The sequence below is a fragment of the Lygodium microphyllum genome, chromosome 14 (assembly GCF_053477565.2).
Source record: "Lygodium microphyllum isolate KBCC chromosome 14, Lygodium_microphyllum_v1.1.10, whole genome shotgun sequence".
Taxonomy (NCBI): domain Eukaryota; kingdom Viridiplantae; phylum Streptophyta; class Polypodiopsida; order Schizaeales; family Lygodiaceae; genus Lygodium; species Lygodium microphyllum.
Window position 1 is genome coordinate 107,765,994 of NC_141148.1, and position 16,112 is coordinate 107,782,105.

The window sequence follows — 16,112 nt, forward strand, 5'->3', positions numbered from 1 at the left end:
GATAAAAAATCTCTATGACAAGAAAAGTCCAGTGAGTCAGATGTATTGGGCTGAAGCAGCTTATGGATCTGCGTATGAAGGAGAATGTGGCTATGTCTGCTCACTTGAGGCAGTTCCATGCTATACTCAAGAACTTGACTTCGCAAGAGGACATCACTTTTGCAGAGGATGTCACTCCTCTTTTCTTGCTTGGTACTCTTAATGAGTCATGGGATGTATTCCGCACTGCATTATGTGCCTCTTCTGCTACCTTGAAATTATTTGATGTTGAGAGTGCTCTTCTGCAGGAAAAGGTTAACCGTAAGAATTTGGATGCCTCTCGTGTGTCTCATGCTATGACAGTTAGAGGCAGGAATGATGGATATGGAAAGTATGGCAGTGGTAGTGGCCGTGGACAGGATTCTCAGAAATCTCGGTCCAAGTCTCATGGGAAGTCACGTAGCAAATCTCGTGGCAGGAATGCAGATGTTACTTATCACCATTGTGGGAAAAAGGGCCATATTAGGCCACAATGCCATGAATTGTGCAATGAAAGATGCAAAGATAAGGGGAAAGACAAAGTGCAGGATAAGTCTTTTGATCGCAGCATAGTACCTGCAAAGTCCAGTGTTAAAATTGAAGAGATCAATGTTATGCAGCCTGAGAATGTTGATGATGATGATTATATCCTAGCAGCTTCTTGTAGTGCTTTGCAGATGACAGAGATACACTCTAAGTATGCACAGTGTTGGCTCTTGGACTCAGGTGCGTCCTTTCATGTGACACCTTGCCGAGAGTGGTTTCATTCATACCATACTGTTTCAGGTTCTGTACGCTTGGGTGATGACACCTCTCTTGATATTGTGGGCATTGGTGATGTTAGGCTGCAGTTTCCTTCTGGCAGTAGTTTTGTTATGCAGGATGTATGTCATGTACCTGCTTTGGCACGCAGTCTCATGTCAGCTGGACAGCTTGATGACGCAGGATATCATGTATGTTTTGGAGACTCTGCATGTAAGATCACTTGTGGCAGACTTATGATTGCGAGAGGTGCCAAGGCTGGCAGTCTCTACCCCTTGATTGTATCAGCTTCTTCCCTTGATCATGTTTTGTCTATGGGTTCTATCCCACATGTATCTCTTTGGCATGCCCGTTTGGGCCATATGTCTTTGAAGGGAATGAAAATGCTTTCTGGTTTGTAGTACTTACCGCCCCTTGATTATGCATGTTTTGATTCATGTGAGCATTGCCTTTATGGCTGGCAGACTAGGTCTACGATAAGAAGTCTGGTAGGCAACGCATGAGTGAGCCCTTGGCATTGGTACATTCGGATGTCTGTGGGCCCATGCCTTGTCAATCTATAGGTGGTGCAACGTATTTTGTTATGTTCATAGATGATTTTTCACGAAAATTTTGGGCTTATTCCATTAAGTTGAAATCTGATATCTTGGCTGTCTTTCAGAGATGGCTTGCATTGGTTGAGAACCAGTTTGGGTATAGACTAAAATGCCTAAGGACAGATAATGGGGGTGAGTATGTCTCACGTGCTTTTGAGCAGTTATGTGGTGATGAGAGGGGTATTAAGCGTCAATTGATTGCCCCCTACACCCCCCCAGAATGGTTTGGATGAGCGGATAAATAGAACCATCCAGGACCGTGTATGTAGTATGCTTAGCCATGCAGGCCTACCACAGAGCTTTTGGGCTGAGGCAATTAGTACAACTGTGCATGTCATAAACATATCACCCTCTAGTGGTTTGGATTTTCAGGTTGCAAAGGAGGTATGGACTAGAAAACCTCCCTCTTATGCGTATCTTCGTGTCTTTGGATAGGAGGCATTTTGCCATGTGCCCAGGGACAAGAGAAGTAAGCTGGATCCTAAGAGTGTCAAATGCATTTTCCTTGGTTATGGGGATGCAGGCAAGATGGATTACCGTCTTTGGAATCCGCAGGTGCGGAAAGTCATCTGCAGTCATGATGTAGTCTTCCATGAAGACACGATGCATAGGCAGCCTGAGAGAGTTGTTGAGATCTGCAGGGTCATATTTCAGGAGAAGCCGAGAGCTCCAATTGAACAGCCTACAGCTGCAGTAGATGCTCATGGTCAGGGCGTTGGACAGGTAGCTACGCAGGCAGCAAAGCCTGTCGTGAGACGGTCTACTAGAGATAGACGTCCACCAGATAGATTTTAGTCCTTGATGCATTATGTCTTGGTTACAGATGCAGGAGAGCCTTTGACTTATGATGAGGCTATGTGTAGGGGTGACAGTCACTCCTAGGAGAGGGCTATGCAGTTTGAGATAGACTCCATGCATAAGAATGACACTTGGGATTTGGTTTCCTTGCCTAGGGCAAGAAGGCTTTGCTATGCAAGTGGGTGTACAAGCTAAAAAGTACCCCTGGACACCCCAAGCCGGCATACAAGGCTAGATTGGTAGCAAAGGGTTTTAAGCAGGAGCATGGTATGGACTTTGACGAGGTCTTTTCTCCTGTGGTTAAGATGATCACCCTGCACTTAGTCTTGGCTTTGGTTGCTCAGCTTGACTTGGATTTATACCAGATGGATATCAAGACGGCTTTCTTACATGGGGACTTGCATGATGAGATTTATATGGAGCAGCCTAAGGGCTTTGCAGAACTTGGCAGGGAGCACCTAGTGTGCAAATTGAAGAAAAGTCTTTATGGCTTGAAATAGGCACCTAGGGAGTGGTATCATAAGTTTGATGTCTTTATGCAGTCACTGGGCTACAGCCAAAGTGCTATCGATCTGTGTCTTTACACGAAGAAAGCTTGTAATGGTTCTTTATTGATTTTGGTACTTTATGTGGATGATATGTTGATAGTAGTAGGGAAAGCTCATGATGAGCTAGATGCTCTTAAGGCTCAGCTCAAGAAGAGCTTTGAGATGAAAGTTCTGGGACAGGCCGCTCACATACTTGGTATGCGCATTACACGCGACAGGCATCGGGGACTCCTCTACTTGTCTCACAGAGGGAGTACATTCATAAAGTCCTTGAGCGCTTCTGCATGTAGGACGTAAAGCCTATTGGCTATCCATTGCCTTCTTATGTGAAGGTATCACAGGCTGATTGTCCGCAGACAGAAGAGCAGAAGGCTGAGATGGCCAAGTTTCCCTATACATCCGCAGTGGGCAGTCTTATGTATGCCATGATAGCCACTCGTCCAGATATTGCCTTTGCAGTTGGTTTTGTGACATGCTATATGGCTACACTTGGAAAGAAGCATTGGGATGCCGTGAAGGGTATCATAAGGTACCTAAAGGGTAGATATTACCTTTGCAGTTGGTGTTGTGACACACTATATGGCTACACTTGGAAAGAAGCATTGGGATGCCGTAAAGGGTATCATAAGGTACCTGAAGGGCACTGCAGATATGTGCATATGCTATGGCAGTCAGGATACAGGAGTCGTGGGGTACACTGACTCTGATTATGCAGGACATGCAGATAGTAGAAAGTCCACTTCCATCTATGTATTCACCTATGCTGGAGGTACTGTTTCTTGGATATCTAAGGTGCAGAAATGCACAGCCCTTTCTACTACAGAGGCCGAGTATGTTGCAGCCACTGAGGCTTGCAAGGAGGCCATTTGGTTGGGTCTTTAGTTGCTTACCTTGGTATTGATGCTATCCCTACACTGCATTTAGATTCTATGAGTGCTATTCAATTAGCCAAGAATCCGGTCTTCCATACGAAGACGAAACACATTGAGGTGAGGTATCACTTCATACGTGGGGTCGTTGAGGACAAGTCTGTTGATCTTGTCAAGATCTCGACTGACCAGAATCCTGCAGATCTGCTCACGAAAAGCCTCTCTACAGAGCGTTTTGCCTTCCTTAGGAGGTTGATGGGCGTGGGATGAGATGGCGTCTTTCCTCATCCCATTGTACATGTGTACACTGTCTTTTTTCTTTTTCTTTTCACTCCTCACTGGGGCAGATTCGCCTTTAAGTGGGAGGTTGTTGGGGGTAAAGGCGCCTCTGCCTAGCCGTCCGTGTATTACTACACTGACAGTCACCACCACTGCATACCGCTCGTTCACTGTCACTTTATTCTTTATTCTTTTAGTGACAGTTTGAATAAAGGAAGGCCCGATCACACATTGTGACGGTTGGAGTTCCCATTTCTAGTCTCTCCCTTTCTTACTCTTGCTCTCCCGCCATAGCTCTCGAGTCCAACCTTCGATCCGTTGCTCCCTTTCATCAAGGGATGTGAAGTCAATGAAAAGAATGAGGAGCTTGACGAAGATGGCTGCAGGACATTTGTAGTTAACCATATTCATGATTGTGATAGGATTTTGACAAGGCTAGAAGAAGTACATCTTACTCTTTCTGGAGATAAGTCGATTTTTGGAGTAGAAGAAGTCCTAGTGGTCGGTCATCTATGTGGCCCCTATGGATGCAAACCTTCTCTAATCAAGATAGATGCCATTAGTAGAATGCAAGAAAAATGCACAAATGTTTCAGAGGTGAGAAGATTTCTTGGCGCATGTGTATTCTATCTCATACCACATTTTTCTCATGTATCCGAAAATCTTTATCAATTATTAAGAAAAGGCCAAAGATTCTCTTGGGATAATGAGCATACTCTCACTATGCGTAAATTAAAGAAGCTGTTAATTTCAGCCCCCACTCTCAAAAGGGCTGATTATTCAAATGGTCAACCCATCATCCTTACTATGGATACAAGTCCCATTGGGATAGGATGGGTTGTTGGCCAAGAGGATCTTGAAGGTAACAGGTATGCAATTCGTTTTGGAGCAAAATTTCTCAATGAACGTCAAAGAAGGTATGCACAAGTAAAAAGGGAATTTTGGGGAGTTGTAACAGCATTAAAGTGTGATCGTGAATACTTTATAGGTGCTTCCGTAGTGGTAGAAACTGGTTGTCTTCCACTCTTGAGCATGATTGCCAAGTGCTCTACACCCAACATTGCTATGCTAAGATGGATTGCATATATTAAATCTCTCAACCCCGAATTAAAGCATATTGCAGGAAAGGCGAATCCAATTGTTGACATACTATCACGTGCAAGATATGACAATGAAGAAGAGCTGATGGAAGAAGATGAAGCTGAAGAATATATACTTGTTGAATTTCATTCCATGGCTAGTGAAAATACATTTTCAGTTACTGCATATACCGGTCCAAAGCTGAAAACAACAGGATGGTCAACTAGAAGCCAGCATGCTCATTGCATTGCTTAAGTTCTAGTTCATTTCCTTGAAGAAGATTGGCTGAAGATCGGCCAATATTTGAGCACAATTAAGAAGAAGGAGACTTGGACTGATGAGGAGTTCAAGCATATCAAGAGAAAAGCTTATGGCTTTTTTCATAAAGAAGGACATCTATGGAAGCACGCAAAGAAGAAGAAAGGAGCACCTATCCGAGTTTTAGGTAACAAAAGATTGCAACAACAGTTAATGAAGGAATTTCATGAAAGCCTGTAGGCTGGCCATAGAGGCATATGGGGAACCTTTAGTAAAGTCAAAGAAAAATATTGGTGGTAAAACATGTATTGGGACATAGCACATTTTGTTGAAACCTGTTATGTGTGTCAAATGTATTCTATGGTTAAGCATCGAGATGGGTTACAACTAACTTATCCCTTGTCTATATATTATAGATGGGTTATTGATCTTGTATCCATGTCTACAGGAATATGGAATATACGGTATTTAGTGCTTGCAAGAGAGGATCTAACCAATCAAGTTGAAGGCAAAGCCTTAACAACCAAATCCACTTAAGCTGTTTATCGTTTTTTGCTTGAAGAAGTGTTTTGTAGATATGGTTGTGTGGATAAAGTAACTGCAGATCGAGGAGAGTTGGATGCTGATGAAGCATGCAACTTCTTTGCTCAATTGGGTATTAAGTTGGCTTTAACATCAGCTTACAACCCTGAAGGCAATGGAAAGAGTGAGAGAGGTCATCAACCTATTCTCAAAGCTCTAGCAAAGTCTTGTAGAGGAAAGATCAAATAATGGCCTAAAATGCTACCTTTTGCATTATGGACTGACCGGACTACTCATAATTCAGTGACTAGCTATATGCCAGCTAAATTTATGTATGGACAATACCAATTATGCCAATTGAAAAATCTATTCTCACATGGAGTCTTCTACCTTGGGAGGAAGGCATCAGTAGAGAAGAGTTGCCAACTTTGCGCATATGGTAGCTAGAAAGAAGGCTTGAAGATGTTCAAGCAGCTATTGAGAAGCTAAAGACAGCAAGACTAAAGAACAAAAGAAGATTTCATAAGTGACATCGACTTCAGCCAAGAGTAATTCAAGAAAATGGCTGGGTGCTTGTCTATGACAGTAGCTTAAACAATCAATATAGTGTTTCTAGGAAGATGGTGAAGCGTTGGTTTGGCCCATATGTGGTAAAGGTCGTTCATGACAATGCCACATATTCATTAGCTGAATTGGATGGAACAAGCATGAAGATACCCATAGCTGGAAAAAGAATCAAGCTCTTCAAATGAAGAGAAAGTTCAACATATGAGCTAGAATACTTAAATATAATTCAAGAGCATGAAGACATAGAGGAAGAAGAAGAGGCAGAAGATAAAGACATTGACATGGCAGAAGATACTTCTTCTGACATTGCAAATCCGTAAGACTTTAGCATATGCCAAAGGATGTGCAAATTAGGAGGGGGTGGATGTCGTGCCGCTACGTGCACACCATGTAAAAAAATCTAAAGTGTGGCTTCCTTTTAGATTTGGAGAGCCAATGCCATTTTAGACATTAGTGTTAGTGTCCATGGTTCAAAAATATTAGATTTTAATCCATTTTTAATATTCTAGAGATTATATCTTGTAAAAAAAAATCTACAAAATTATAGACTACTTCTAGATTAGGATGACATGTAAAAGAAAGCACATAGCTTTCAGCTAATTTGAGAAGATTTTATGTAAAAAGAGAGATTAGCAAAATCGTGCGATATGCAATCGTTGTTTTCAGGCAGTGAACAACACTCCGAAAGTGGGAGATAAAGAAAGAGTGATCTGGCAAGATTCTGATCAGGTGTCCTGATATTTAACCCCCCTTTCGGAGCCATTGGATGGATCAGATTGGCGATCTGAGCAACATAGAGGAAGGTATTATTTTGTACACGTTTTTGTCTATTAGAGTTATATTTTCTCATAATGTTGAAAGAAACTGACAGGCTTCATCTCTGTTAGTATTCTTCTATATTTTCTAATTCTTTTTTTGAAGTATTATTCTACATCTTCAATCTCTTCGAACCCCTTCTCTTCCGTCTACTCCTCTCCTTGATTCTACCTTCACCCTGCTGTCACTTATCTTCAAAAACTTGCCTTGAAACCTTCAATCCTTCTCTTATCTCTACCATCTTTGGAGTCTAAGCTCTTGAACCCCCATACATTGTTCTCTTGCCAAACCCTAGTGGTGACCTTCAACCCTACGTGTTGTGACAACGCACACACACGCACATATACATTCATTTATACATGTCTATACATATGACACATATATGGATGTACATATACACACAAAAAATTGGGCCCCAATGGAGACATGAGATGGATCAACGAACGACCAGTGTCTGAAGAGAGAAAGCTTGTAGAGAGAGAGAGAGAGAGAGAGAGAGAGAGAGAGAGAGAGAGAGAGAGAGAGAGAGAGAGTGTGTGTGTGTGTGTGTAGAGATGAGAGAGAGAGACAAAGAGATAGAGAGATATTAACATATTCGTATGGTTGGATAAACAATGTTATTGATTTCTTTCTTTTGTATGTTGAATTAGTGTGAGGTACAAGTGTATTTTTTAAAATCAAGTTTTTGTTGCAATAATTGACATGGAAGTGCATCAAGATGTACCTCATAGTTTGTTTTTAAGGGACTAAATTGGCCATGAACCGTACTACCGTGTTCACATCGAGGATCCCTTTGGCAAGATGGCTAAAAGTCGGGAATCTATGTGATGTGTTATTGTAGGGTTGTTTGTGACAAGCAAAGAGATTCGCATATTTCTACTTTCTAGATTCATGGCTCAAGTATGATCCAAATGCCACATCAAAGTTTTCTCTCCAAGCCACCTCTAACATTGGCCTAATTGCCCAACACTTGGTATCCATGATTTTATCTATTGTCATTGTTGCATGTACTATGGGCTAGATGTCATTCCATACTTTATTAGATTGATCAACCATGATCTAAGAAAGGGTTTTAGCTTGTAGATGTCATGGATATTATGGCATTGTTAGTGGGTTTTTTGCTAGAAGGCATATTCACTCAACAAATAGCTCCATTCCACCTAGTTTTCCCCTTTAGAGGCTAGCTAACCTAGTCTTTTTTGTTCCTCTGTTATTGGTTGTTTGTAGCCCAATTCATGCTTAATTACATTGCCTTGCACTTGTGGAGAGAGGGACTTGGGGACTATCAGAGTGATGGTTATCCTAGTGGTATTATACTTGTTTTCATGTTTTCTACCATGGACTCTGTTGCTTCTTCATAAGTCTAGTTTGCATGTGCCAAGGTGACTTGGCCTCATGGAATGCAAGATTGTTAGTTGAGCCATGAAGAACTTTCAATTTTATTATTAAGGTGAACTTCTTGGGGTTCGGACCCAATGGTATCATCCTTAAGATTGCAATATATTGTGACCTCAACTCTAAGGCCACAAGAGGTACAAGGCATAAGAGTCTATATGGGAAGCACTCACCAACTTGATAAAATTAGCCCTAAAGTTTAAGTCATACAAAACCGATTTGAGAGTATCATAGTATGAACACTCGCTATGTAAGAGATTGATAATTGAACTTTAAGCTTTAGTTAAACTTAATAACTTAAAGCTTTATCCAAAAAGCTCAAGTAATTCGTGGGATCAACGCAGAACAATGGCATATTTTTTACGGAATCGATGGCGACGAGTTCATGCAGAATTATTGATTTGAGGGATTAGACATTAAGCTCTCTCTAAGCTTTAGCATTAAGCTTAACATTGCACTAATCATGAATTGCTTTCTCTATGATAAAAATATCTTGAAGAGAAGACTTCCCGAGTAGTCCTCCGCCTGCTATGAGAGATCCTTTGCTATCATAGGGTACAGCAAGGGGTTCTTCACCACCAAGAATACCCCTGTGTTGTCAGTTCGTCGTGAGATAGCTTGTAGAGCCCGTTCGTTTCAAGAGTTTCGCCTTCCTACAAGATAAAAAGCGATTGGAAGTTCTTGATCTCAGCTTCGCTCTGATATCATTGGTGCGTCGATCGAGTGTTATATGCATGTGTAGCGAATGCCAAAAGGTCCCCAAGAATAAAGAACTCTACAAACCTTCATAATTGCAAATACAAAGCAAAAGGAAATTTGCATGATATGAGACAAAAAGACAATTTGGGTGCAATCTTCCCCCATGCCTTGTGTGAGCACTTCACAAGGCATGTATTTATAGATTTATTTTTCTTCAGGTGTACATAAGGGAGTGGACTCCCTCCCTTGTTGAGGGTTTATAAGTATGCACCCTTGTTGGATCCAAAATGATAAATATGGATGTAATTGGTAAGCTCAACTAACTCAACCTTCAAGTAATCTCTACACTTTGTGGCAAACGCTCACATATTCAACATCATAATGGTGTAGTCTAGAAATGTCCCTTTATACAATGCCTTGAGATCCTATTAGCTCTCTTATTTGATGAACTCTGTCCTTTATCCTTATGCATATTGTTATTGTTATGCAAGCCATATCACTTGCTATTAGAGCTTCCACATAGAAACATGGCTTCCAACCCCCACTATCCTAGCTCCCCTCTTCCACCCCCATATAACTATCCCCCCCCCCCAAAAAAAAAAAAGAATCCCCAAGGTGGCAATCTTGTCACGCTCCCCTCCCACTTGAGTTGCTACAACTGCTCTTGATACCATGAGTTCCACATCTATCCAAGCCTCACAATGCAACTTATCTCCCAATGACCTTGTCCTTGTGTCTTCACCAGTAGTGAAATTGCTTCAACCACACTCCTCACTCAAGAATGCATTGGGTTGTTATGTTGACACAAGCATCATCTTATGACAAATTTGATGGGTGCAATTTCATAGACCATAAAATTTCAAATTTGAGTTCTACAATCCTATCTACCAAGACTTACCTTATTTCTCATAAGGGCAAGAAGAGTGCAATGGCAAAAGACAGATATAATAACCTCTCAATTGAGCAATCATTGCACAAAGTTATCAAGCTCCATTTCTTCCACATGCTCTACAACCATTGATAACCTATCTTATTTCTCATGAGGACAAGAGTGCAATGGCAAGAAATAAATACATCACCTCCCCATGAGCAAGCATTGCACATGGAGGTTACTAAGCTCCATTCTTTCATGTGTTTTGGAATGCACAATGTCAAAATTGGAAGGGGGTCCCTCGCATAGCTTCAAGAATCAACAAGCCACATCAAAGAAGAAAGCTAAAGGTTAAGGTGAAGTGTGTGTGGTAGAGAAGGATTGTGGAGCTGGGGGGGTTGAGCTTTATCAGTTGTAGTTATGGACGAGAAAATACTATTAACTAAGTGCCTGCCCCACCCTCCACCACACCCGATGTTTGAAGTGTGATAGCTTGACATGTGCATGCACACATGTGCGCACACACACGCACACACATGCAACCAGTATGAAAAAAAAAGGAAACATGCAAGAGAGTAAAGCCTGCAACCCACGTGGGGGTGTTAGGTTTGGGCTTTTGGTTTTTTTGGGGGGGAAGCACGGGGTGTGAATGGTTGGAAACAAGGAGACGCAAGAGACCAAATCCTCTAGCCCAGGTCCTCACATTATCTTTTACCCTTCTAACAAAACTTTCCCCAAAATGGAAAGCCTTCATGGTGAAAGTCCTAGCATAGTCATCCTATTTCTTAAAAACAAGTTCGGAATCATTATGAGCCACATAGGATAGGTTAGAGGGCTGGTAATATAGTCTCATCCTAATTACATGCTACTGGGAAAAACATAGATATACATGGGCACCAATACACCTACATAGACGGATACAATCAGAATAAATCCAGACTAGACACATTGTAATAAACCCTTGGACTATACACATGCCCACTGGCAAATTTCCTGACAATTCCCTCAAAGAAACTTGAAAAGCAAAGTATCATCATCAGTCTACAAAGACTATCTACCTCACCTCATTCTCAGAAATAGGAGCAATCACCTCTACTTTTAGATTAGTTGACTAGCACAGCTTTGCACCATTATTTTTCGAGTAACTGACCACCAGGTTTTGTGTATATTGGACAAAGCTTCAGAAGTATGAAGTTCTAGACAGGAACAGAGACTTCCCAAGAAGGATAACAAACACTACACTCTTCTCATAACCACAAGACTTTTTGATGCAGTCTATACAACAAATAAAAGCATCTCTATGGAATCATGGGTTGAACAGTAGGGGTCTCACACTGAAGGTACCGAGCTTCACAGTCATCCTGTCAAGAACCTCATACTACCATCAAAAGAGGTACAAACCAGTACCAGTAACAGACTAGCTCATTCTCCACACTTATCAGGGACAAAACTTCAACTTGGCTGGTCAACCCCGAGTCGCAACTGCAACGTGTCACATGTCACATGCTGCTATTCATTGAACTTTGATAAGCTCCTAGCTATTTACAGAAATGCCTGCTGCAGGAGTGTAATGTCCGGGTCTGCCCATAAGTTTTGGCTTTGTGTTGGAGTTCATTAAGAGAGCAAGTGTATTGTTGAGTCTCCTTGCTCTAAAGCGTCCTGCCTCTTTCAATAACTCAGCCAATCTATTTTTCTCATCGTCAACTTCCGGGTTAGCAGTACCTAGCTCCTCTTCTCTTACTTCCAATACATATTGAAGGACACCAATTGCTTCATCCAATCTGAAAATGATAAGCAGCAGAATTTAGTACAATGGGGTAATAAAAAATGAGACGAGTGAAAATGAGAGAATCCATGATTATACTACCTGCCAAGTGCATCATATGCTCCCGCTAGGTTACCATAAACCGATAAGGTATCAGGGTGGTGCGGACCAAGGGCGGCATCCAAGACACTCCTTGATTCTTCAAACAGCTTTGCTGCCTCTTCAACCTCTGAGAGATGCAAACAAGCGAGGCCCAACTGGTTCAATACAATCCCAAATAAGGGAGAAGTCTTTTCTGCACTCACTCTCAGCTTTGATACAGCTTTGTTCAGAAAGCTTTGAGCATCTGAAAAGTTCCCAGACAAATATTTGAGGACCCCAATCTGAGCTTCAACCCCGGCAACAGCACTCTGCTGACCAGGAGCTATCTCCAAGATGATCAGAGCTTTCTGCAGGAGGGAAAGGGCTTGCTCTGGCTCATTTAAGGCTTCATAAACACTTGCTAACTCCGTTAGGCCACTAGCAACCTCGTCTAACTGATGACTAGTGATGTGCTTATTGTAAATCCGTGCAGCACTTTCACAATAGGTCTTGGATTCACGGAGTTTCCCTGTCTTCAGATAGAGCTCTGCTAAGCTAACATACACAGACGCAACAGAAACATGGTTTTCACCCTTTGATGCCTTGAAGACAGTGAGTGCTTTCTGATAAGCAAACACAGCTTCATCAAACCTGCCCAAACAGACATATGTGTCCCCTATGCTTGTATCTACAGCAGCCACCTCCAAATCCTTACTGTTGGCAATCAATGACATGCTTGCTAGCACTAGATGCTCTAAAGCAGCTTCATATTGACCTTTCCCATTGAATATCAACCCCATCAATCTTCTATCTGTGGCCTCTTCCACAGAGGCAGGTGCACTGTGCTCTTTGTGTATGTCAAGTGCATGCTGGCACAACTCCTCAGCCTTATCAAACTGCATGGCCTGTAATGTCATAAATCTGTTAGATGGAAATCTCATTGGCCAAATTGTGAGGGGAGTATGAGTACACACACACAGCATTCTTAAAACTATTGAGAGCCAAAGCATACCTGTGCATGTGCCTCTGCCAAGTAGCGGCATGTCTCTCCCACGCGGGGATCATTTTCACCAAGTGCCTTCTTCTGTACTTCCAGCCCAGCATGATATGCAGCAAGAGCATCCTCACCCTTGCCTAATAATGCAAAAGTATCCCCAAGCTGCATGTTACCAGCAAATGCTGCTAGCGCATGCTCCTGCCCACCCCCTTCAATATCTGGGACTTCAATAGAATGCTGCAAAACAGGGATAGCCTCCTCAAACTGCCCAAGGGTGCAATGGATAGCAGCAAGGATGTGCAAGCTCATCACCAGCTCAAGACTTGGCTTGCCATCCGCAGCACTTTCATATGATTTAGATGCCCTTGTGGCATAATCCAAAGCTTTCTGAGGATTGTCACCAGATGCAACTGCTTGCTTGGCAAGCTTCAGAAGAAATGGACCCAGATCTTTATTCTCGCGTGCCAATACACTCATCTGCTCACTCGAGACAATGCTTTCACTGTCCCCAAATTTCCTGCTACCCAACATCATGCCAGATTTTTTCCTCTGGAACAATTCTTTCATTTTCCGAGGCTCTTTGTCACCCTCCGCTGCTACATTGCTGTCCTGAGCTGGAGATCCAGTCTGAGATGCCTTCTCAGGCATCGGTTTCTTCTTCTCCTGAGATGCAGGTGACTTTGGACTGAGCTTTGAGGCTTCCATGAAACGGGAAGCCTGTTTGCTATTGGTCGGAGTTCTTGCACCAACATTGGAAGCTTTATCAGCAATAGGAGGAGAGTTGATCTTGAGAGGTCTCAAAGGACTTACAGGGGATCTGTTGGATGGAGATCCGACGGCACCTCTGGGGCTATTAGGAGAAGCTTTCTCTGGCTGAGACTTTTCCTTATCCTTGATTGGATGAATTCGCCTCTTATTTTCTAGAGGTGGGGTTTCAGGGGTTCGCACAACTATGGGTGGAGGGCGCTTGATCTGGGTAGTCTGAGGAGGACTCTGGCGCTTTACATCTGACCTCTTGCCATCATCAGGGGAATCAAGGGTTTGCCTCTTCTCCTTATCAAGGACAGAGACCTTGGCACCAGGTGTCTCCTTATCAAAAACAGAGGACTTAGCTCCAGGTATCTCCTTTTCTGAAACAGAAGGCTTAGAGGGGGCGGCGGTGGCCACAGTGCTGGTCATCGAGCGCAGCTTGGGCGAATGTGATTTGGGCGAGATGATTTTGTCTTTGTCCATGTCCTTGGGCTTGGGAGCAGCAGCAGGGGTATGCTGCAATCTGGGTGATTGCAATCTGGGCGATTGCAATCTGGGCGAAGCAATGCCACTCTTCTTCACGGGCTTGGGTTGTGACTGAAGGGACAGAGGGGTGTTATCCTTAGGTGCTAAGGAGGCTTGCTGATGGGTAGGAGTTTCCTGTGAGATTGCCTGTTGGGGAGGTGATTCGGATGATGAACCACCTTTGTCTCCGGGTGAAGGGTCAATAGCATTGATCTTACCATTGACAGCCAGGTCCCGAGCAGGTGTTTCACCTTTCTCTTCTGCTGATGGGGCACTGATCTTACCATTGACAGCCAGGTCCACAGCAGGAGTCTGCAGGATATGATCAAGATGATCTGGAGGTGGGGCAAAAGCCGTGGGCGGGGGTTGCGGCAGTCCGTTTGCACCAGCTGGAAGGGAAGAAGACGAAGTGGAAGTAGAAGGAGAGGAATTATTTCCTCTTTCCTGAAGTGACCCGTCAGGGGCAGGCAGCCATGGCCGCTCCTCTATTCCCAGCTCCCCTGTTCCGCACCCTTCTGCTGTGACCCCTTCTTCTGACACCCTCGGACTGCCCGAGCTTAAAGGACTCCTTGGGCTCAACGAAGCTGCATTAGCCAGAGATGATGGCTTCTCTCCAGATGTGGTCATCCCCTTTGCTCCCAGCGGAGCAGAGGAGGAGCCAGAGCCAGAGCAGCTACCGCTGCCGCCTTCTTCTTCTGGCAAAAGGCCTGGCATCCCCTTTCTCTTGCTCTTCGCAAAAAATTTGGAATAAGGAATATTAAGCGCTGGTGTTTCAATGGGGGCTTTTTAATTAAAGCCTCGAGGTGGCAAAATTTTGCATCGGATTAGAGCCCCAAATGGAAGGCGTGAATTTCCATGGAGGCAGGAAGAGAAGCACAGAGAGAGAGAGAGAGCAGGGGCAAAAGGGGCAAGTGCAGAAAGGCTGCAGGGGAGATCGTAACGACCCAAATTTACTGGACAGAAGAGAGAGTGAGTGAGAGGGGTTGTAAGGAAACTGCAAATTTGAGAGAGAGAGGAAAGAAACTACTGCAAAGTGCAAACCAAATGAGAGAGGGTAGTAAGGAAACTGCAAAACTGAAAATTTTGTAAGCTTCTGCAGCCTTTGTTTCACGTGTGGACGGGGATGCACGAGAGAGAGAGAGAGAGAGAGAGAGAGAGGAGGGGAGAAGAAACAGAGGAACACAAAAAGAGGGAGTAAAATTGGAAAGGAGCTTGAGTAGTTCTACAAACAGACAGAGTAAGAACCTTCTTCTAGGGTAGCTCTCGCTCTTCCCTCACAGCTCATTCTGTCTATCTCTCTTTCCTTCTTCTAGGCTAGCTCACTCTCCTCTCAGCTCATTGTTTCAAATGCTCTGTCTGTCTGTCTCTCTGTCCCTGTTCTGTGTGCCTCTTCACCTTGCAAGCGCATTATGATCCATCAAAGGATCAAAATGGACACCCCCACCCACAAAGCTTTCTTGCATGGCCCATCACCCCACCTGGAAAGACAACTACACACAAAGAAATAATTGGAAACAATGTGGGTTCCGCTTCCTTCTAATTTTATCGAGTGCAAAACAGAGCAAAAGCGGGAGGCGAAGCGGCAAGGCCAAGCAAGCAAATTAAAATACACATCCATTTGAAGCACTCATTTGTACTGGCAATTTTGGGGTTACAAAATTGAACTAGACATATGATTATACATAAGTTCAAGCACACGATTGTGCAAGCAACTACAAACTACAAGATTGCACTATTATGGAGCACCATTGCACCGCCGAAGAATCATGTGAGACAGCCTCTCATCACTTTGCCCCCCAAGTTTTGCACAAGTGGTGACCGGAGAGAAGTTTGGTGAAATGAATTTAAGGGTATAGGTGCACAAACCACACTACACGTGTGAAAAAGCACAAAAGTAAGTGACCCTTTTGTACACA

At 43.3% G+C, this 16,112-nt stretch overlaps 1 protein-coding gene across 1 annotated transcript; it reads right to left on the reverse strand.

Annotated features, from left to right (window-relative positions):
- Positions 1 to 11,088: 11,088 nt before the first annotated feature.
- On the reverse strand, positions 11,089 to 15,667 carry LOC148025959 (protein KINESIN LIGHT CHAIN-RELATED 1-like). The gene is made up of 3 exons (XM_087693205.1): positions 12,937 to 15,667; positions 11,946 to 12,829; positions 11,089 to 11,859 (listed from the first exon to the last, which is right to left on the reverse strand). The coding sequence occupies exons 1-3, from the start codon at positions 14,908 to 14,910 to the stop codon at positions 11,613 to 11,615; spliced, it is 3,105 nt and encodes a 1,034-aa protein (XP_087549331.1). The 5' UTR covers positions 14,911 to 15,667; the 3' UTR covers positions 11,089 to 11,612.
- Between the last annotated feature and the right edge of the window lie 445 nt (positions 15,668 to 16,112).

What these genes read in the sequence shown, in the direction of transcription:
- LOC148025959 (XM_087693205.1), bottom strand. Translation starts at nt 14,910, where the DNA reads ATGCCAGGCCTTTTGCCAGAAGAAGAAGGCGGCAGCGGTAGCTGCTCT. An exon ending in TGGCAGAGGCACATGCACAG is followed by an intron (nt 12,830 to 12,936) that starts GTATGCTTTGGC and finishes ATGACATTACAG; the next exon opens with GCCATGCAGTTTGATAAGGC. An exon ending in GCATATGATGCACTTGGCAG is followed by an intron (nt 11,860 to 11,945) that starts GTAGTATAATCA and finishes TATCATTTTCAG; the next exon opens with ATTGGATGAAGCAATTGGTG.